At 31.2% G+C, this 24301-nt stretch overlaps 1 protein-coding gene across 1 annotated transcript; it reads right to left on the bottom strand.

Annotated features, from left to right (window-relative positions):
• Positions 1-260: 260 nt before the first annotated feature.
• Positions 261-22405, bottom strand: LOC143080254 (uncharacterized). Its single transcript, XM_076255994.1, has 16 exons — positions 22303-22405; positions 19183-19459; positions 18756-18804; positions 17885-18250; positions 16808-17015; positions 12732-12860; positions 11832-12026; positions 9463-9616; positions 8230-8369; positions 7110-7308; positions 6749-6887; positions 5600-6083; positions 5343-5391; positions 4236-4459; positions 3272-3356; positions 261-2455 (listed from the first exon to the last, which is right to left on the bottom strand). The coding sequence occupies exons 1-16, from the start codon at positions 22318-22320 to the stop codon at positions 2148-2150; spliced, it is 3024 nt and encodes a 1007-aa protein (XP_076112109.1). The 5' UTR covers positions 22321-22405; the 3' UTR covers positions 261-2147.
• Positions 22406-24301: the final 1896 nt, after the last annotated feature.

Here is a 24301-nt window from a genome sequence, read left to right as displayed (position 1 = left end):
TTTCCCGCAAAGGATAAGTCTTTTATTTGAATGAAAAACTGAAAAGTTGTTTTAGTTTATTTCTATTGCTTGTGTTTAAATGGCTGTTCAGATGCAGATCAGCGTTTAAGATCTATTACTTACATGTTTAGATCAATATTATATATTCTGAATAGTCTGAAAACCTACTGGACAGTACTAAATTGACTGCAAGCAAATTGGCTGGCGGTAATGACTTTATTTCGGTGAATAAGTATGACAATTAATATATAGACTCACAATAACTGATTAATATTTTATTCAGACATTTCGGATAATGTTGATCAAAATGACCAATTGAGACTAGAATTCATTTACTACTGATAAAACATAATCATTGAATGCCCCACGATTACGATTTTTATTAGTCAATATAAAGTATGGATTTTTATGAATTAAAGATGTTAAGGATTAACATTAGCAGACAGTAAACCTCATTGTATCTCTAACATTTGCCGAGTACATAAAATTAAAAATAAAAACCTGCAAGATCAACAAGATTTCCAATGCATTAAACAGTAAAAAACATGACATATTATATTTTGCAATTCCGGAACGATTAATAACTTGATACAACGATTTGTATAATGTAGGATTCTTCCTTCAATGACTTTACAAACTGTGAATAATGCCCACTACATATATTATATATACAGGTATAGATTGCATCCAAAATATCAAAATCGTGATTAAACAGGAATTGTATCATAAGTCAGATAAAAACAGAAAAACCCATGATAGAAAAACTATCGAAAATACAAATATTAAACTATAAAACACTACAAAGAAAGCTAAAGCCCACCCAACATGAAGCCAACCAAAAATGTGGAAGACATAGCTATGAATGTTAATTTGAAAGTTAACAAAGGGGTATACTTTTTGAACCGTACATTTGAAAACCATCCAAATCGACTTTGAACTGTATAATATAATCCAATGTATTGTGTTAAAGTTAAAAAATGTATAGTCAAGTGATATTTTGACAATCACCCACAAACTAAAAGAGCGACAGACGGATAAGCAAACGTATTAACGAACGGAAGGAGATCTGCATCACTCTATACAGTTACTACTAGAGTCTGGAAAATACAAATAAGCCAATAATACCAAAAAGGAAAGTAAACCTTTTTTTAATATCAAAGGTTTTAAACCCCGGGAATAGATCGCCTTAGTTGCATTTGGCAGCAAGATTTGTAATTGCTCTCCAACTTCGTATTGTATTTAGCCTTTTTTTCAATTCAATAATACTGATCAATCTTTTCTTTAGGTTCTTTTATTTCAGTTTATTGATATGTTAGAAACTTTCCTTTTTGACATTTTCATATTTCGTTTGTTGATTCTCTGACAATAATGGGCTGCCTCCATCAATATAGTTCTGTCAGGCCAATATTGTCTTGAATCAAACTCATACAGAAGCCATAATAGATTATTTTCATGTTACCGACCTTTGAGTCTGGATTATATACATTTTCGACAGGTTACATTTTCTGTGATTGACATTCTGGTACTCGGTTGAGTATGAACAATTAAAATAAGTCACATTAAACTTTCAGCGTAATTTTAGGGGGCAGCGGATTGTACTGTTTTCCGATAACTTTGTCTCATAAAGAAATTATAAAGCTGTTAATTTCCCCCAAAAGTTGTACTGATTGACGGTTGATGTTTGCTTCTTTGTGTTGCTCTTACTTTATTTGGTACCAGGATGTCCTAGCAAAGAGTAGGTAACTTGTCAAAATATATGAATTCGGAGTCAAAAGACCGTATTATGACATATATCATCTGATATGCAATCTAAAAATATTTTTATTTCTTAATTATTAAGATATAGGACGATGTGGTGTGAGTACCAATGAGAAAACTCTCCATCAATAACAAATTATAAAAGTAACCCATTATATAATATAGGTCAAAGTACGGTCTTCAACACGGAGCCTTGGCTCACACCGAACAACAAGCTATAAAGTGCCCCAAAATTTTTAGTGTAAAACCATTCAAACGGGAAAACCAACGGTCTAATAATTATTGTTCATTTCTTTGTTATTGTGGATTAGGTAAAAAATGACAATGAAAAAAAATCTTATAAAATTATGTTCAGATATTTTGTATCAGTATGGGTTCCTGACATGTATTCAATCTGTTGAACTATTATCGTTTGAATTCTTCTCATACTCTTTTAACCATTCAATTAATGCGTTAACACAGATCAATGATTCGGAGATCTTACACAGCTTTCTTAGCGGACTTTCTGGTGTCATGACAACTGCATCTACAATTCTCCACATTTCTAACATTCTCATGGCTTGTCGTACGAGTCCATCTTCTGACGAAATGATTCGACTTATATCATAGTTACTGAAGTTTAATTTTTCTGCAATAATTTTCCAATCCCGTGCAATGATATATGCTATCTTTTCTATTCTCTCATTTGTAAAATATCCTTCGAATAAAAAAATAAATAAGATTTCTATCAAATTCAAATTCAAGCTACATTAATTCTAGAATATCTGATGTAGAGATAGAATGTAAAACAAATAATCTAGCTAATTTTGAAACGTTCGAAAGAACAAAATTGTTGTTCAGTGGTTGTGGTTTTTTTTTTGGTGTGGTCCATAGTTTTTCATATAGACCGTCAGTTTTTCTGTTTGAATTGTTTAACACTAGTCATGTTGGAGCTCTTTAAAGCTTGCTGTTCGATGTGAGCCAAAGCTTCGTGTTTAAGACCGTCCTTTGTCCTTTAATTAATAACGTTTTTACATTGTGCATGAAGAGTTATCTCATTAGTACTCATGCCTTATATAAATCCATTTCAGATATCAAGAACAGATTTGTATGTGTAACTTAGACAACGAAATATCAAAACGGATCATCGATTTTTTTACAAATTGATCTAATTCAATATCACCCACGAGCCACGATACAAACTTTTTTTGTGGTGAATTCAGCAAACGTGCTAAATAGCTTTACATTGTATTGAGCGGCTGATATTTTACGATATCCATTTGATCTTTTCGTCGTTTTTTGCTGCTCTTTTTCCCTCAATTGTTACGAATAAAGACAATACGTTTGATTATATCTTCTGAGACATTTTGCCGTCTTTGATTATGTCTGATCACGTCACAAAGCCATGCTACGAGAATTACTGTGCAACTGAGCAGGATGATAAAAGGAGAAGGGAACGACGAAAAATGCTGAAAATCGATAAAATCTCTAATCATTCAGTAAAGCAGTTAAAAAGAATGAAAAAACGACTAACCAAATGGTGGTAGATATAACATAATGAATTGGTTAGCCTTCTGTCGTGTCTCTTCTTCAGACTGTGCCTCCAGCATTTTTTCAATCTGAAATATACATTATTTTTTTTTCTCACAATTAACAGTTCTAAGACGTTCGTGTATAATGTATTTCCATTCTCAATTTTATGTCTTATTTTTATACAAAAAGAGAGTTCCAATGGTTGACGACATTTTACTAATCTTAAAATTGTCTAAAGCTTTTGAACAATAACAACAAGAAAAGCTTTTTCTGATATAAGTTCTATTAAAACTTTTGATTTTTCAATCCTGAATACCATCATTCCCCATGTAAAAATAAACAAGAATGTGTCCATCGTACACGAATGCTCCACTTACGCTATCATTTTCTATGTTCAGGGATCGCAAAATTGGGGTCACAAATCTTATTTGGCATTGCAATTACAAAGATCATATCATAGGGAACATATGTATTAAGTTTCAAGTTGATAAGACTTCAACTTCATCAAAAATCACCCTTGACCAAACACTTCAACCAAAAACTTTAACCTGAAGTGGGGAAGACGGAAGGACAAAAGGACGCTCAGACTGGAAAACGTAATGCCCATCAAAAAGGACATAAAAATAGTCTAACAGAAATATTCTTCAACGTTTTTCAACATAAAAATTGTAGCATACTGTATAAATGTATTACTTTTGGATAGCATAAAGCATATTTCTTTCATCGTAAAATAACATTTTTTGTTCTGGTGTTTATTTTCCTAGTACATGAGAGATGGGTTTTTTATTTTATTTTTCAAAACCACGGCAAACGTTTTTGGTAACTATAAATAACAAATACTAGTACTGCGAACGCATTTTACTATTGAGTTTAAAATAAAACACCAACAAATCATATCGGCCGACCAATTCGTGACGTTTATCACTTTGTGCTGATTATCAAATATTACCTGTAATTCTTTTTACCTTATTTATGTTAGGATCGGAATAATGTGAGGACCATCGTAATATAAATGCTTCACATCTGTCCCTTTCTGAATCACTTGATTGGTATTCGTCTATATCTCTGATAATTTGTCTGTATGTTGGCATGTCTTGTTGTACTAAGTTTCCAGCATATGTCACCCATCTTGTTGAATAAGAATTATCATACGTCTGTTGCCAGGCGATATGCTTTGCCAAAAGTCTAACTGTTAAATAGAAAACCATCTTGTATTTATTATAGAAATGTAGTAATAAGTTACGTTCGTCACCAATATATTGTAAACCGAACTTCTATAAAAGGATATACAACTTTGATGAAGATTATATACCTACGTGAATTCGCGTGTATAAGTACATTTTGATATGTAGTGTATATTGTCATGGTGCTTGTGTTTTTTTTGGATTTAATTTTGTTTTCCAACACTCAATCTTAGCAATACTGATGGACAGCATGTACATGTAGACGATGCGCATATCAGGAAAACAAAATTATAGATACACAAAATTATATTATAATTTAACTTTGTCAGGATATTCAGATGAATTTTGTTTAAATTTTTGTTTTTCGCTGTCTTGTACACCGATTGATAGTCTTCGACTGTTGTCTGTCATTTTCTTGGATTGTTGTCTCTATGATACATTCCCCATTTCTATTCTCAACTATAGATGTATTTAAGTTTTAATTGAGAATGATAGGGTCTTTTTACAAAATATTTATTGTGATTAACATGAGGCATGGTTACATTTAAAGTGTTTAATGTGATATATCAACATATTTATAAAAGCAATATTAGTATCATAATAGTCCATGATATTGACAGCCGTGGAACATACATGTACATTCAACACAACAAAATAACCCTTTTGTATGTACATTTATCGTCGTAAAATTAAGAATAAACTCATCATAGATATCAGAAGTGAAATGTAATATAATCGCCAGATGCCCATTTCGTCTACAAAAGAAAAATCGGTGACGCTCGAATAAAAAAAGTTAAAATGGCCAAATAAAGTACGAAACAATCATTAAATCATTCTATATGAAAAAGGTCAAGAGTTAAATCAACTACTATTTTCATGAATTATTACCTGGATCAACACCTGTATGCACAAAGTCTTCAATATTTGCTTCCAGTTCCTACAAATATATTTGAAATGTATATTTGTTATCCAAAAAAGGTAGGAACAGTTTTGTCTGAGAAATGTTTTATTCATTTAAAATTTCACCAATTTGATATGTCATTTTCAACTTATCTTAGAAAGAATACCGAGCAGCATATTATAGCTTATCGACCAATTAACTATTTCAAACCAGGACTATCTGTCATAACACATTAATGGTTTACCTTTGGAAAATGTATGTGCATGGTTCCTTTTCTTTCTTTATCATATCTACCAGTTGTTACTTTATATACTAGTTGACCGTGATGCGTTGCATCACCTCGCTGGTCGTTTATATCAACTATCTCAATTCGACCAGAAAATTTCATTGGTTCTATATTTGCAAAATATTTTATCTTCAGAGGAAAGAGTTTATACTTTGTCATTTGTATATTGTGCTCAAAACGAATTTCTATTTCTTCTCCGTCAATCAACCCAAACTCCTCACTTGCTGGTGGCCCTTGAGTATAACCTCTATTGTCTAACTCAGATAGTCTTTTTTCCGCTTCACATGATTTTGTACAGTGAATTATCACATCATGAAGATCCTCCTCATTTTGACGACAAATAATTTTTACTTTTGTAAAATATGTAAGCTCATCTAGTACATTAGCAGCATTTTCCAACTCTCTACTTGTTAACTCCTCAGATGAGGTAAAGCTAATTATTCTAAGACATACAGAAAAATTTCGAATATATTAGATCATATAATACATGCTAATTTTTTTTAATCTATTACTTTACACGTTATACGCATACATAAAAATGGCATTCATACTCTTCTGATTGTTATATTTCTTTCATGAATATGACAAACAAAGTATGTCATTGTTTAACCTAATGTTGTCTTATCATTATTTTTATTAATGTTACAAGTACACACAATAAAAAAAAAATTAAAAATAGTGGGGCATCACAACTTGGATTGCTTAAGCTGTAATTTGGAAAACTTACAGGAATAAACTTTTGAAATTCAATATGTTTGTTGTCCATTCGTTTAATGTGTTTGAGCTTTTGATTTTGCCATTCGATTAGGAACTTTCCGTTTTGAATTTTCCTCGGAGTTCAGTATCTTGGGATTTTACCTTTTGTTTTGGATTCACTAAAAGCATCCTCTTTTACGTAATAATGCTATCGCGATCTCTACTTCTGAAGATATTCAGCATTTCAATGTTTTGTGAAAAGTTCAATCATAAACATAACTTTAAAAAGCGTAAAAAATAAGACCTCTTGTGTACCGTTGGGTTAAAGTCAATGCATAGTAAACATACCAAATATTACTGCAATACATAACACAAAAGTATTGAGGTGAATAAAAAGAAAATTAAACATACTTATATACACAATGGCCTTTCTCTAATGTAATCACACGAGACTTTGGATTCATTGGCTTTTGCTCGTGAAGTACAGGCTTCCATTCTTTGTCGTCCGATTTCATAATAATGTATAGGTTACCATTATAAAACTGATGATCTGAAGAAAAAAAAAACGTAACTTTTTTAATTAGAATTCAAATTTTGAATCTGTCTTGGTCTATATTTTTTAAATTTAATTTCCCGGATTTGCTCTGAATCCGTTGAAATATGTGTGATTGCCATTTCCATGAAATTATTCGTATCGATTCCTGTGACTCAGTTGAAGCTGAATATTTTGTCCCAATGCACACTATTCAATTGATTTCTATTCGAAACATACCTTGGCTAAAATTAGTTTCTTTTGCTGAGGTTTGTGATTGTGCTAAGACGATATCAGTCTTTACTCTATTTAAAACTTCAATTATATGTTGCTGGTTGGTTTTTTCAAGTTGTTGAATAAAACTGTCAAAATCGGTATCATTACAATTAATCAAATTATATAAAACCATTCTATTCTTGTCTCCCCTGGTTCGTAATACCTGTAGAATAAGAAGTGAGAATAAACTGATATAATTGCTTGTAAAGTGTTAGTTTCTGTCAGATTCATATTCACCGATTGGACTTAAATTCTGATATTTGTTTTTTAACATACTACAAAGTATATCAAAATTACAAAAAAAAATTAAAAAAAAAATTAACGAAACATGGACTCGATACTTTGTATCACATTTCGTGTGCATTTTTGTCTAGACGTTATATAATTAACACTCGAAATGACATCCGAATACTGCCGACGGTGATATAAACGCGATAAAAACAATAATATGTTCACTAATAGAAACAACTACGAGTATTTCGATTTGTATAGGTCTGTTTGATTTTATATTGTAGGTGTAGAACTATATCTATCATTGTTCTAATTGTATAAGAATGATGTTTTGCCTGATCGAATGAGTCAAACAAATGATTCATCCTTGTTTTACTTTCATTGTTGACATTCTTTTCATTTTGATAGCTGAATACACGAGTAATCAGTCACTAACTTTGGGGTTAAAATAAAGGTCAAATGAATACGGATTTGATGAGTTGGAATTATTCAATTGCAAGTTAAAAATTCATCATCAATGTTTCTTAGCTGATTTTTTACCAATTTGAGCCCCATTGGCTAATTATTATTTCACTATTTTACTGTCATTAATGATTGAACAAACATTAATTAATAATATTTTTTATTTATCTCATAGGTAATGTCCCTTTGATTAGTATAATAGATTTCTAACATAAAACATTATATATTATTGTTCATTAGTTGTTTTATAAAAAAGTTGAAAAACAAATCATCGAATTTAAAACAAAGAAGGTTAATATAGTGCAGACATTTAATAATGAATCATGCTGTGAAATTTAACTAAGACTTAGATTCAAAGCGCAACGTACTTTAAAGAACCTTTTAACTTTACCTGATGATCTTTCGGTGCATCTTCACATGTTGTTTGAATATTGTCGGCCATTATGGGTTTCATATTATTTATTATCCACCTACTGCATCTATGTAATGTTTCTTGATTTGTTGTTAATATGGTCGCGCCTTCCTTTTCCACTGTTTAAAACACAAACATATTTTTTTATTGAATAATAATTTATCAAAGTCAATTATAATTTTGACATTATGAGTTACAAAGTGTGCTCTTGGCCTAATACAATAGATATGGGGTCAGTAAATTCAATAGAAGTGCTCGCTCATCTCCCGTGTATTGACATAAGCTACTAACGTAATATGGAAACATAATAACCTAAAATGCAATACACATGGTCTCCACGTGCATGTGGTGGCTGCCACCCAATCATATTCCTAGCAAAGTATAGGAGGTAAAATGGGATATGTTACTCAAATAGTATACACATATCTGGTTCCTACTCATACAAACAAGTCAAAAGTTTAAAAGTTGGAAACTAATATAATGGATTGGTATGGTTCAAAGTCTTGAATTCGTTGTTCACTTGCTTTACAAAATATCCATAAATATATCAAGGACTTTTAGCAACAAACGTCCTCACCGCACGACACGCAAACTGTTAAATGAAGTAATGCCAATTAAGTAAATTCTTCCTCTGGACATGCAAACATTAGGTATCAACATGAAGTAATTCAGATGAAAAAAGGAAAAAATTATAGTAAACAAATCAAAATGTCATTTTTCTCAAATAGATAAATCTTACTCACCGTTTCCATTACAACTAATACGACAAGCTCGACCGGATTCCTCCAGAATAATTCGCTTGACTCCTTTTTTACTGTCAATTTTATAAAGTTACTAGGAACAATAACGTTTGAAATAGATTGATTAAACAATAGAGCAACACTTTTTATTGAGCATGCGTACCCTGTTGTAGATTTGGATGAACTCAAGTGACCCGGAATGATAGTGAAATTTAATGTATGATACATATCTAAGTTCTCTTTTCTTCTTTCATTTTTAGTAGTAAATCAATCGTCTTAAAATTTTGCCTGTAATAAATACATTTCTCATTACAGTGATAACCAATTTTAGACAATATGGAACCCCTGACATAATTCACTGTCCGTTGCAAGTATTTATTTCATCGTAGATTTTGACGATAAAGTTTTGATTGCAACTAATATTTGATCATGAATTAATATAAGTATTGGGTAATGACTATTTTTTACTTACGAAACCATCCGATGTTATATAGTATCACTTCAATGTCAGATTTCGTGACTGTTTCACTTGCTACTTCAAGATAGGATCCGATAGCTTTGATATATTTCAAGTTGCTATTCAGTTGTGAATCTATTTCGACGCCAACCTTGTTCCAAGATACAACCTATAATTATCAGAAGTTAATACTTGTTTTCGCTTGATGTTAGTACATCATTTAAGACAACGTTTTTAAATTTAATCATTTACTGTTAAATAATAGAAATGACACTTTATAAAATTATTTCGCTGGATTATGCGCTCCATTATGAGCTGGCTTCAAACTACAGATGTATTAAAACTTGTAAAGCTATAAAGTTTTATATTACTTTAATGATAATCAAAAACTTATTTGATTTTTCACCAATGAATCGAATCCATTTGTATTCGATGCAAACTAAAAAAGAGGTGAAATATATCAAAAGAGAGGTCAATGATACCAAAGGAAAATACAAAATTATAAGTCGAAACAAGTTGAAAAACAAAAAAGACAAATACCACTGCAGTACACAAAACAACATAAAAAACAAAAAACTGAGCAAACCGAACCATACAAAATACAGGGGTGATTATAGGGACATTCAAACTCGTAAGACGAAAATAAACTGACGACGCCATGGCTAGATATAAATAAATTATTAAAGAAAAGACAAACAACACTACACAGGAGTACCGGAAGAGTAAGCAGATCCTGACCCACCCGTTGTGTACCTCATAATTCTACAAACCCGGTGATAAGTCTTATTTGGAAAGTTACATAAAGGTAGCAGTTAAAAGTTCTGTTTCGCATTTTGGTCATATGGATTTTTTTTTTTTTAAATATATAAGGGCTTTTTTTGGCAAATATTTTGGTCATTTTTCTGTTTGACATTCCGTATTTTCACATCCGTACGGCCAATAGGTCCAGATACTATTGCTCTGGTGTTTTTTGACAAAGATTTGACCATCGAACATTTAAATAATTTTGACCATTTGACTTGTTTATAATTTTTTGGAACTCCCTGATAGATAAATGTCCAAAATGTCAGGAAAGGAATCACTAATGAACCGAAAATTTCTTTGGACGAAATTTTGAAGATTTTTGAGACAAGCAGCAACTTCTTTGTCAATATTTTGTATCAAATAAATACAGATTGTTGCCATGGTTTCACATAAAGAGATTACATTTCACCATTATAACAACTGGAAATCAAATATATATATACATGCATAACACAAGTACAAAGCCTTAAAGTTATTTGTTTAAGGCAAGATAAAGAGGATGATTATAATTATGAGTGTCAATTTCTAGTTTTATTCCTAACTGATTATAGATACCAAGATGCAGTAACAAAGGAGGTAATGGCGTTGCTTAAGTTAACACATTAATTTTCGCAGTATCAAAAAGAAAATAGGCAAATATGACATTTCGGTAGAAAGTAAAATCACAAAAATACTTAACTCCAAGGAAAATCCAAAACGGAACATCCCTAATCAAATGACAAAATCAAAAGCTCAAACACATCAACTGAATGGATAACACAGTAATATTCATGACTTATTACAGGCATTTTCTTAACATGTAGAAAATGGTGGGTTGAACCAGGTTTTATCTTTATAAATTAACTGTTGACCAAATTTTGAATTTTTGAAATACTAAGGCTTTTCTAGCTCAGGGATAGATTACCTTAGCTGCAAATCTTTTAGGAATTTTTGGTCCTCAATGCTCTTCAACTTCGTACTTGATTTAGCTTTTTTAACATTCTTTTATTCGAGCGTCACTGATGAGTCTTTTGTAGACGAAACGTACGTTTGGGGTAAATATAAAATTCCAATCCTTGTATCTATTATGAGTTTATTTATAGCTAGCTAAACCTGTTACGTGTATGCCAGTCGTAGAAAATTCCATTATATTGACAACGATGCGTGAACAAAACCAACAGACATAATAGGTAAAAATGTCCAAAATACAGCAGTCAACATTGTATCATAATCTTATTCAATTTAAAAAAAAATGCATTTTTCTTTTGATTATGATTATAAGCTTGACACGAGTTCTGTTATTTAATAAAATTTAGCTTAATTTTGAAGGAAGATCATTTGTACCAATACTACGACTAAACCGTATTGATTGTTTTCATTGTTAAAGGCTGTACTTTATCTAAACCCTGGTGTATACTTGTTTCAGTATTGATAAAAGATACTATATTCAATTAATAAATAATTAAATTAGTTTCCCAAACTGAGACAGACAAAGATGTACGTTTTCTAAATGTCTCACTTAGTGGTATGGTTGTCGTGTAAGATAATTTATGCATATCATACAGATTGTTATATTGAGGAAAATATTTTACGAAAAGTACCTTAGATAACACTTTACTTGTATTAGGAAATGTCATCGGTGGAATAGATATCTTTATATTCCGGTCGTCGTGCAATTCATAAGTCAGTCCCTTTTCGTCAACATCTACTTCATGACGTCTGTATCTTGCAACTGCTATACACTGTAGACAAACAAGGTCTCTGACAGGAATAGAAGCACCGATAAAACTTACATTCTGAAATTAAAATTAAAACAAAATAATGTAATTGATGTTTATAAGCAAACCAACGCTGGTTCTCGTTAAATAACATGAGCAAAACAGCAGTTTACGACTGTCAACGTATAATTGTTCCGTCTAACTAACCAAGGCTCTACTGGCAACTGTTTTATAAACAATGTCAAAATATGTAGGTTTTTTGTTTTGTTTGAAACAAATATTCTACACCATTCATTCCGGTAGGAACATTTACTGTAATGTTTATTCCAGTGGAAATAGTACTCCTAATTAAGAGAGTATTGAGAGCGTAAATGTTCAATTTGTACCTGTTGATTCTCTTTAGTTTCATGTGATGAAATGTGGCATAATCCCATTTTGTATCATTAGATTTACATTTGAATAGAATTTGACGTTTTAAAGATTACATTTAAACAGATAAAAGACGTAATTCATTCTGACAATTTGTAAGTTATAAATAGAATTTAAATGTGTGTAATCTTTTTAAGCATTAATCACATTCTCTCTTTTCCCTATCTCTAGGTAATTCTATCAGATGATAAATGACAATTGTAAACTAGTTTAGCTTATTTTATGATTGAATGTGGTTGGTTGTCAAAATTATGTTGGAATTTTTTTATATATTTTCTTTAAAAGTCAACATATGATATCTATTCTTATGTTTTAGTAAAATTACTAGTATATCTAATTATTTATTGAACTTACTGCAACATCTGGTATGTTTATTGATGGCGCTGCAAGACCTTCCGCCCAGCAGTCACCTTTGTAATACTTTACGGTTGGTATTAAAGATGAATTATGAGATACTACCGGTATATACACAAGGATTGGAACCTAGAGGTAAGAAAGACATGGATGATTTGTTTGCAAATGTACAAGCGTCATACTCTTTGTCAAAAGAAAAGAAAAATACTAGCTATTTACTACATCGTCTCATTCAGTGGAGCCTTCAAAAAATGGGAATTGTAGATAATATATTAAGGTCATTGCAAATTTACGTTGTGCAGTAACCTAAGCAATTAACCGAAAATGATGTAATAAAACATTGATTTCGTATCTAAAATACATTAGTTTAGATTAGTTGATCGGTATTACGACATACAAGTATTTCAATGTACCAATACGGTCTGACTTTTTTAGTTCTCATATAGAATTTATATAGAACCTCTGTATAAGCATATTGCTACGTTCTTCTGTTGTATTTTAGATATATAAATAATATTTGTCACTCAATAAAAAGAAAAACATCGAGTAATTTTAATTGTAACTCATATATACAAGTCAATTTAAGATTTAGGATACGACCGAAATTATTACGGCTAATTCACTTATTGACACGCATCAATATTGACACAGATAAATTGACGCTTTGTATAAAAGTGACACATAATATCAACGTATTAAAACATCCATCCGAAATCCGATAGCAAAAACCTTTTTTCCGAAGACTCCGTATATCTTTGTTAAAATATGACACCTATCATCCACGTGTTCCGACATCAATCAGAACTCTGATAGGAAAAAATCTTATTCGGAAGACTCCGTATACATGCTATTAGTACTTTATTGTAATTATATCACAGAATATTGATCACATGATGCCAGTATTACTAGACTTGCAATTGCTTTACATCAATCCGACACTAATTTAGTGTTTCGACGATTTTTGTATTATATGCTAATAATAAATGTATACAATTTATGAATGGGTTTAAGCATTGTAGGTCCGCTATCATCTGGGATTCACCTATCAATTTATTTAAATTTGTCTTGGCAATAGATCTGCTATATTCTTATGCTTTTCATACGCTATGATTGGTTTGCTTGAACATTTTTTGTTGCAAACCGCATCCTGTTTTAGTCCAATGTTTACTAATGCAATGTTTTGATTTATGAATGCAGGGATTGAATTTCGTTACCAATAAAAAATAAAATGGAATCCAACATCCAAATATTCCAACATCCTTATTTAATTCATGTCAAACATTACTCCAACTGATAAGGGAATAAGAATACTTCATTCCTGATATTTTGATATTTTGATATAGTCTAGAAAATCACTAGATTTGACTGGATAAATTTATAGAATTGGTTGCATCAATCCTTCACTAATTTAGTGTTTCGATGGCCTTATCAGGGATTCTAAAACGGGTTTTAGATATAGGCTTGCCATCATCAGGGATTGGCCTATATTTCCTAATTTCGAATTTAAGTTGATGTAAGAAGATCAGGTAAATTGTTGCACCTTTTATATGCTAAAATAGGTTTTATCTGTGAGTATTCTCTTATTGCAAATCACATCTTTTTGTAATATATGCCAAATGTTTGATAATACATTTTTCCAGTTTCTTTTATTTATTGATTGTGTTTGGTAGATAAAACTAAAGGAATTTCCCTTTTTTGTTTTTTAGAAATTTTTCTCAAGAGAAATTTGCTATCCCCTGTTCTTGCCTCATTTACACAGTTGTCTGTCTCTTTCTCCTTGTATTACCTCTTTATCAAGTTCGATTTGAACTGTGAAAGAATGTGTTCTAAATCATCTATATTATTTGTTTTTGTAATGTATCGTATAACCTCACCCTTGATAAAACCGGAACACACATGTCTAATGTGAAAAGTGATCCGATGTAGGTATAAAAATGAATTGGTGGGTTTACATTTTTCTTTTTTCAAATCCAATGTTTTCATTTCGGAATTTTCTCCCTTTAAATAAATGGACATCTAGATATGTAGTTTCAGCATTTGAAAGGAGTAGGTCCGGTAAGAGCCGATTTTGGCCTCAAATTTCAGGTTCATCTGGCAAAAGATTTTGAACATTTTTCAAACACTTAAGTGTCTATTTCAATTGATTCCATTAGTTAATGTGAAAGATTTTGACTGATTTAGTCATTTAAAACGCTTCGATTTAAGCTTAAATATGAAAAATCTATCAGATATGCCAAAAAACGTCACTTTTCAGATGTTTTTTTTTTTTTTATCAAAATTGAAAGTGGCCGCTTCCGTGTTTATCCTCAACCTTTATATATGTTATGTAATATCATCAAATACAACTTACAATTCAATATTATGAATGAACACGAATGCGGCCACTTTCATTTTAGACGGAAACCGTCTAAAATTTAACTAAAATGCTAAAATTGTGAAGATTTCAGTAACTTAGCATGACTTAATGATGCTAGTACCCCATATATGTGCATTGTATTGTCAAAAACAGCCCATATTTATGTAGCAGAAGCGTTCTGCTTTCCAGTAAATAGCTAAAAGATTACATTTTCACAATTTTGTAAAACTGCTATATTTTGGGGCCAAAAAAGGGTCTTACGGAACCTACTCCTTTCATATGTGAATTTAAGGAACTTAAGTGGTTATAAGCTAACCTTATCGCACATAATATAATATATTATTTCTATTACGGAATTAAGAAAGAATTTCTTTTATGTTATTGTACATTAAGATGTTACAATAGTATGGGGAACTGCACGTCCTGATAGCTACACAAAGACATTGTTGATATAGAAGTCCAATAAATTCAAAGATACTGTTGACTAGGACAGATGAAAGGAGGTGTAGTAGATCCGCTGTGGGAGGGTATTCTATTTTGTATTGTGATTTGTCAAAATCAGCATAGGCAATTTCCACTTTGTATAAAAATGACACCTAACATCCACGTATTTCAACATTAATCCGAATTTCGATAGCATGAAATCTTATTCAATCCCTGATGATAGCGGACCTATATCTAAAACCCATTTTAAAATCTATAAAAATGCCGCCGAAACACTTAATTAGTGAAGGATTGATGAAAGCAATTCTATAAATTTATCCAGTCAGTTCTACTTTACGTGAGTCTGCATTTATGTATGCTGTCATACGACAAAATTATTTTTATGTCTACCTGTGCGAATTTCAAACGCGCAATTTTACACCAGTAATGAAAACCTTCTTTCATTTATGGGTAAACTTTACATAGATAAATTCAGCCGTATAAGAAAAGCAAAATGAGAATGTTAAATTTGATGTATGCCTTTTTGTGCTACTTTGTTACATTTGTTGTTTATGTAGTGATATTAAGATGATGACACAATATTGACTGTTGTACCCCTATTTTTGACATTTTTACTCTTTGAGTATGTTTGTTTTGTTCATGCATCGTTGACAATGTAATGGAATTTGATGCGACTGTCATACAAGTGAGAGGTTTAGCTAGCTATAAAACCAGGTTCAATCCACCATTTTCTACATTAGAAAATGCCTGTACCAAGTCAGGAATATGACAGTTGTTATCCATTCGTTTTATGTGTTTGGACTTTTGATTTTGCCTTTTGATTTTTGATTTTCCTTTTTGAATTTTCCTCGGAGTTCAGTATTTTTGTGTTTTTACTTTTTTCTAGTGATTTTCTAGAATTTATTAAAGTATTACCAGGAATGAAGTATTTTATTCCCTAATCAATTGGGGTAATGTTTGACAGAATCAGAAAGATATGCACAAGCGACATAAAAAGAGATTTATTTACTATCAAAACATCTCACATCTGTGAGCTGTAAATAATGAGATAAACATATTGATTTCTTTCTACATTGACAAATTGTTTCCAAACTTGCATGTTTTTGGTTCATTACCACCGCTGTGCTATATTTAAACAGCTTACAAACTTAATTTAACTTGTATGAATAAAAATAGGCAATATCCAAAAAAAATCTTAATTTATTTTATATAACATTGTGTAAACTTACTGATTTTTGATTATGTTGGATAAAGACAAAAGCCAAAATATAAATACCTCAAACTTAATTGATTTTTCCTCGTTTGCCTTAATAGTGATCAAGCCTGATATCGCCTGCTCATCAATAAATTCCAAACAGTTGTCTAAGAGATGATAGGAATCTGCTGCTTCACATGAGATATCACTTCTATTCAAACTTCCGGGAGTAGCTAGAATTACACAACATATTCGTTGATTGAAACGACTTGTTCCTTTAATGTCATATCTACAATATATTTCGATATAAATTGTTACTGCTATGAAACAATAATGGGAAAATGATGAGTGTTTATATCATATTTTAATTGCTATTGGATTACAAGGAAATGTGTAAATTTACGTAATTGTATTTACGTATATTTTATTTTCGATTTGGTCTCTTATAACCATATAAGATCAGATTCAAGTGGTGTCTTTATATTATTATGGGTGAAAAAAAAGTTCAGTCTTCATTTATTAGAATGATTTATCCAACCTTTAACATTGTATGGCTTTATTTCTATTTCATTTGATGTTAATTAATTAGAATTTCTAGTCAATCGAAGAACCCGTGGTGGCCGGCAGGTCTAAGTACTCGAACTACTTATCGCTAGCCTGTCAACACTGATGTTGTTAGTTCAAATGCCTCACATGGCAGGTGCGCTCCACTCCAATTTTCATTTATTAATATTGTCAGTTTTCCTACCGAAGGTCTGTGGTGTTTTCCGAGTTCTTTCACTGATAAAAACTTACCGCCACGAAAAAGCACTTTAATAAAACTGAAAGTTGCCTTTAGAAACAAATTTATGTTTGGGTCATTTATCAACCAGGTTTTCTTGTTTGCAGACTTATATATCGATGAATAACATTATGGCTGGTGGGTCAGACGTTTGATCGAACATGTGTATCGACGGTTAGACAAAACACTTGCAAAAGTAATGTTTTTAAGATATGTTTCAATTGGATGTTACAAGTTTTGTTCATTCGTTGAAATCATAACATCCTTCAATAGCCTTTAGACTGTATTGTAATTGTAAAACTTATGCGCAACATTTTAATTACTTTCTAAAGTAACGACACTGATATTCATATGGGCATCTTAATTTCAAATCTTACACAAATAGAGGCCACGTTTGCCAATTTGGGTGCTGTCTATCAAAACCCTCTGTGTCATGTAACCCATTGACATGTTCTACTATCCCATTTTCAGTGCCATTTGATGTATTTGTATCATTATTATTATTCGACTTTTCATTGTCCATCAGTCTTAATTTTTTAACTTCTATCTGTTCTAATGTGTTCGTCCATGACACCAAATGTTCTTCCAAATTAGCAATATCTTCTTTACAATAATCAACTTCTGTTTCTGATCTCAATAAAATCTCCTCGGTCTTAGCAATTAATTCTTTTAGTTCATGGTCTTGTCTTCCAAGTAATTGCTTATTTCTAAATTGCTTCAGTTTCTTTTTGGCAATGGTTATTCTAAGGAAATAATGATATCCTACATATAAGTATTGTAACTACATATTAAAATATGTTGTAACAGATAATAATACGATATATGTTTGATTGCTTTTGATCGAAATTTCATAAAAAGTTGATATTTTAAACTAACGTTCAATAGGGGAGCAAAATTTAGTCGTTTCATTTTTTGGTATATTAAACAATAACTAACTATGCTTGACTCATACGTTTTCCAAAAATGTTTTATCAGAAAATTATAAGCATTTTTATTTGAAAGAGGTGAATTAGAATAAAAAAGTATTACAGTAAAATTCCAATTCAGCTTAAAAAAAAACAATATTCAAAAGTAGAAATGCACTGAACACCATTACTTATTGTCTTCACAGAAAGGCTTCTGTTTATCTGCAAATTCACCTTTAATAAGTATTTTTTTCTTACGTTTATTTTCATTTATTGCCATTTGAGTGTCCATGCATACATATGATTTTGTTTATATTAAGTGTTATTCTTATTCAAAACTTACCTTGAGTTGTCTTCAACTGTTGACGAATCTCTTTTCAAGCAGTCAGACTCTGTTGAATAAATATTGTGAAGGACTTCTCTAATTAACGTACATGAGTAGACATCATATAAATAAAAATGTATATTGAAATATTTGCATAATCGATTAAGACTTTTGATTGTCAGTTTCAAAACCGCTTTTTGTTGTTAATTTACACATGTAGAGTTGGATCTACTCTTCGAGAAAATCATAAATGCATTTTGTTTTCTACACAGCTTTGTAGTAACGAGTCCTTTAAGAAATCTTGTACACGTTTTGATATAAATGTATAGGTATTAAACAGATGGTTGATTGTTTGAATAAACTACAACAAAATTCAAACATTTTGCTTTATCAATTTTGTCATCCTTTATCCCTATAAAACATATTATTATATTGTACACACTACCTGTAAGCATATGTTCTTTGATGATCTCTTGCAAGTTCTCCGCTATCTCAATATCATATTCTTTAATGATATCCCTGACATCATCTAGTTTGGTTGTTATTTCACAAACATAATCTGCCACCATTTGAATATTTGTCATTACTTTGTCTAATATTTGAGTGACTGATGACATTATTTCATTGTCTTGTTCCAGAATTGAAGGCGGTTGTAATTTTGCTAGCAATTTTAATTGATAATCAAGGAGTTTTAAAGCTTTGATGTCGACTATAGCATCTTCCTATGAGAAAGAAAAAAATTATTTCAGAATAGACAACCATTTCGACGTTTATACGAGTTGAATGATAAACTCATTTCATAATGATGTAAAACCAATATTAACGGACACACCATACAGCATCAAATGTGTATCCCGACAATTATCGCGATGATTAAGGCCACCAATGTTGAAAGGCCCAGCCCTAAATGCAAAATAATAATTTAATAGAAGTACTTCATGTATAGGTAAAGCCGAACCCGTACAATGAACCAGAGTTATGCTAAACATAAATAGCTGTCCTAAACAATATAGTTTCGAAATTTTATAAAAGCAAACTGAAACAAAACAATAACCATAACGTTTATACCTATAACGAATCAATGTAACATCCTAGGGTTCTACCAGTAGTAGTAAAACATAAATTAAAGTTAACTGCCTTAAGTACATAGATGCCCATTATTAAAAGTTTACTCTTTTGTATTTGCTATTTGCGCTTGTACAATTAGAAAATATTTATTTTACGCGGGGTATTGGTAATTGATCTCATAATTCATTTTGATTTTCCTACTTAAAGAAAATAAATATCTGTAAACTATGTTACGAATATTAAACATATGTTGGTGTAGTGTAATCCAAATAATTTGGACGTTTAGTATAGCAAGGCTTATTTAAATTTTCGCTTTGATGCAAAATTTAAAAATACCCACAGCCTACGACATGATTATCTGGATTAAAGTTGGTGTTAAACAGATTTCAGATCCATCACCATTTTTTGCTATTCTACATTAAAATTTGTTGAGAGAAAACATTGGTTAACCAATGTGGATGGTATGACAGTGGAAATGCCATCATTATGATAAAATGATAAGACATGCACATCAATATTTCGATATCGAGTATTGTTCTGATGTCTCATAAAACAGTCGAACTATATTAAAGGGAGAACTCATAAGTCAAACATAGACTAAAAAAACATGTAGACTCATATTTTTAATCGGGCTCTTGTATAGCAAATATAACTTGAGTGCTAACGGTATAGTTTGAATTCCACAATGAATTTTGAATGTTTCTTACAGTCAAGCTATTGCTCACTTTGTCAATTGAAAAATTTGGTAAAAATATGCCTTCACTTACTTTTCATGAGATCAATGAAGTCCAAATTTTATGTACTCAATAGATTTCTATCCGTAAAACAGAAACAAGTACCGTTTCAATTTCTAAAGCTATTAATACAAGCGGATTATTGTAAACACATTGAGATTATTTTTAACACAAGTTTGATCTAAAGTTGTATTTATCTAATCAAAAAAAAAATTGACGATTTATTCATGAAAATTGTTACAAATCAGCATTAGAGATAATTAGGGCAAATGTTGAATTTCTTTAACAAAAAAGGTGCCTGTACTAGTTTTCAAGCTTACTTAGTATGTGCAAATTCAGTCAAAACATCCATCTCATCCTGATAAATATGTCACAAGTTGACTTCGAATAAGGTAACATGTTATGTAAGCCACAGCACACCCCCGACCTTGTCCTGTAACTGTGTCGTTTGCCTTAATGTATTCCTGTTGTACAATGATTTAACAGTGCTAACGCAAGTCATACAGGTCATTGTTTTTCTGTGTACCTAATTTTAGATGCAAAGATGCAGCACGAATAAAAAAAAATCCTATAATAAAAATCAAACTTTATAATTATCAAAAATAAATTCAAAATTAGAAACTATTTCTAAGATATTTTTCAACTTAAAATACTTGCATAAATGATTCAAATTTTTTACATTGTCTATTAAAACTAAAGATATGTGTGAATTAAAGAATCTGAGATATAATACTAACATACTAGATTATATATGTTGAAAATGATCGTAGTTTTCCGACCGTTTATATTAACAATATAAGTCAATATATAGAAGGGTTATCATAGGTTTAAGGAAACATTTACTCGAACTCGAACCAGAGCAGCTCATTAAAATTTGCAAGCAACACTTTCCGAATGTCATGCATCGGAAGCGCTTGACAGGATTTACCATCATCAGGAGGTTCAAAGCCGAAAACGTGATAACGTGTTATGTTTTTTTGTTTATCACTTTTAATAGACGAAACGCGCGTCTGGCGTAAATAGAGAATTTAATCCTGGTATCTACGATGTGTTTATTTTCAACCACTGGGTCGATGCCACTGCTGGTGGAGTTTTAATTCCCCGAGGGTATCACCAGCCCAGTAGTCAGTTATTCTGTCCTGACCTGAATTTTTATTGATATTGTCATATTTATAAATTAACTGTTTACAAAACTTTTAAATTTTTGAAATACTAAGGCTTTTCTACCTCAGGAATAGATTACCTTAGCTATATTTGGAAAATCTTTTAGGAATTTTGGTTCCCAATTCTCTTTAACTTCGTACTTTATTTGGCCTTTTTAAATTGTTTGGATTCAAGCGTCACTGATGAGTCTTTAGTAGACGAAACGCGCGTGTGGCGTAAATATAAAATTTAATCCTGGTATCTATCATGAGTTTATTTTATACATAATGTATTGAATTTAGAACTAAATATTTCTAGAAAACGAAAAGTGTTACACTTTTTATATGTATTATGAAATATTTTAACCATTAATCAATTTGCTGGATTCATGTAAATGTTTAATAACTTAGAAAAAACTTAAACAAATCAATGCTTACATCAATATGCTTTCCAGAAGATATCGCTTTAATGATATTCAATCTAGGCTATGACATGTTAAAACATAAGTGTCACATAAATTTACTATATAATTAATAAAAATTAAGCTGATTACGAATCTCATTTAGGTATCTCAATGATTAAAAAAAGAAATAAAATCAACAAAAAGAAAAAAAACTTACAGCGTTTTTCGTATCCATTGTTATCGAAGCATATTAGATATGAGACGATTTAATGAAGTGTAATTCATAATATAATAGATCATTTTTTTAACAGGTATACTTATTGTTAGTTAATGGTTCACATGTTTCATTGTAGTCTATTTCAACACATGATCAGTTATGTTGAATGTTTAAAGTTTGTGTAATACACTTGTATATGAAGGATATACTTTTGATAGGAAATATGATAGTTGTGCTTTAATGATTCATTGGTACAGTTCAATAAAAGTACAATACCATTCGTATATTTCGAATATCATAAACAACGATGCGTAAAACGACTCAAACTTGTTGTTTTTTTTTACAATTTTCGGAAAAAACATTTTTCACTTGTTAATATTTTTTTGTTTGCAACCTATGAAACAACAAATGAAAATGTGTTTTTTTTTTATATTGCAGTATAAAGACAATAAAAGTGAATTGACTTGACATATCAACGATAGAAGGAATCGGCCTGAAACGGGAAAAAAGCTCGGTAGAGCCTCGCATTTCCCCGTTTCTAAGCCTCATCCTTCTATCGTTGATATGTCAAGTCAATGCACTATTATTGTCCATTCATCCGTCGATCCATCCATCCATCCGTCCGTCGATCCATCCATCCGTCCTCCCATACGTCCATCCATCCATCCGTCTGACCAACTATCCATCCGTCCGTCCATCCATCCATCCATCCATCCATCCATCCATCCGTCCGTCCGTCCGTCCGTCGTCCATCCGTCCATCCATCCATCCAGTCGTCCGTTCGTCCGTCCATCCGTCCGTTGATCCATCCATCCGTTTGTCCGTCCATGTATCCGTCTGTCCGTCCATCCGTCCATCCATCCATCTATCCATCCATCCATCCATCCATACCCATCCATCCATCCATCCATCCATCCATCCATCCATCCATCCATCCATCCATCCATCTATCCATCCATACATCCATACATCCATACATTCATACATCCATACATACATACATCCATACATCCATACATACATACAGACAGACACAAAGACAACCAGACAAAAGGGATTTGGTGCAACTTTTTGGCCCTTCAAACTTTGCTCCACGTGTCATTGTACATGGTAGATCCTTTGTTTCATAACTCATAGCTGGAAAGGGCTTTACACTTCGGTCAATGATTTGCATCATTATATTAAATAATATGAGGAATGTCGTGTTTTGTTGTCTTTGTCGGAGAAGCTGGATAGGTGTGAACATGTTCTACAATGGACTTTTTTTTAAGTTATGTTGTTAAACTTTTCATTGTTGGCTAAACAACAAAGTAATTCGGTTGATATTTTAAAGGAGAATGGTTGTACCTTTAATAACTATTTACACATCTGCTTCGATGCCATAACTGATGGACATTTCGTCCTCTAGGGTATCACCAGCCAAGTAGTGAGCACTTGGATATCAATTAATGTATGGTAATTTTTATAAATTTCCTGTTTACACAACTTTTAATTTTGGATCCTAAATGCTCTTCAACTTTGTACTTGTTTGGCTTTATAATTATTTTGATCTGAGCGTCACTGATGAGTTTGTCATTACGTCGTCTGATCTTTTAATTACCGAACGTGACTTATTTTCAATTGTGACTGTTTTGCTGAGTGTCAATTCGCATTGATATAAAACGTATAACATACTTTTCCATCCCAAATCTATGCATTTAGTTTTGATGTTATTTGTGTTATTCTCATCGGTTTTTGTCAAATGTCTAAACATTTGTAGTTGTTAATCTTATTTTTTTCTGTTGTATTCATGTGTTATGGTAAAGATAATTAATCATCCAGTCCATTTATTAGATTTAAGTTTGAATCAACAAAATGTATACGATATATTTGGTTTATAGCTTGATTCAGAAGAAAAACCGACATAGCTAGATAATATAACTAATTATCTAATTACTACCACAATTTCATACTGATAAGTATTGTAATTTTCATAGTTATTAATAAATATTTTATCAGT

Source organism: Mytilus galloprovincialis, chromosome 6 (assembly GCF_965363235.1).
Source record: "Mytilus galloprovincialis chromosome 6, xbMytGall1.hap1.1, whole genome shotgun sequence".
NCBI lineage: Eukaryota > Metazoa > Mollusca > Bivalvia > Mytilida > Mytilidae > Mytilus > Mytilus galloprovincialis.
This window is presented reverse-complemented; position numbering and strand designations above follow the sequence as displayed.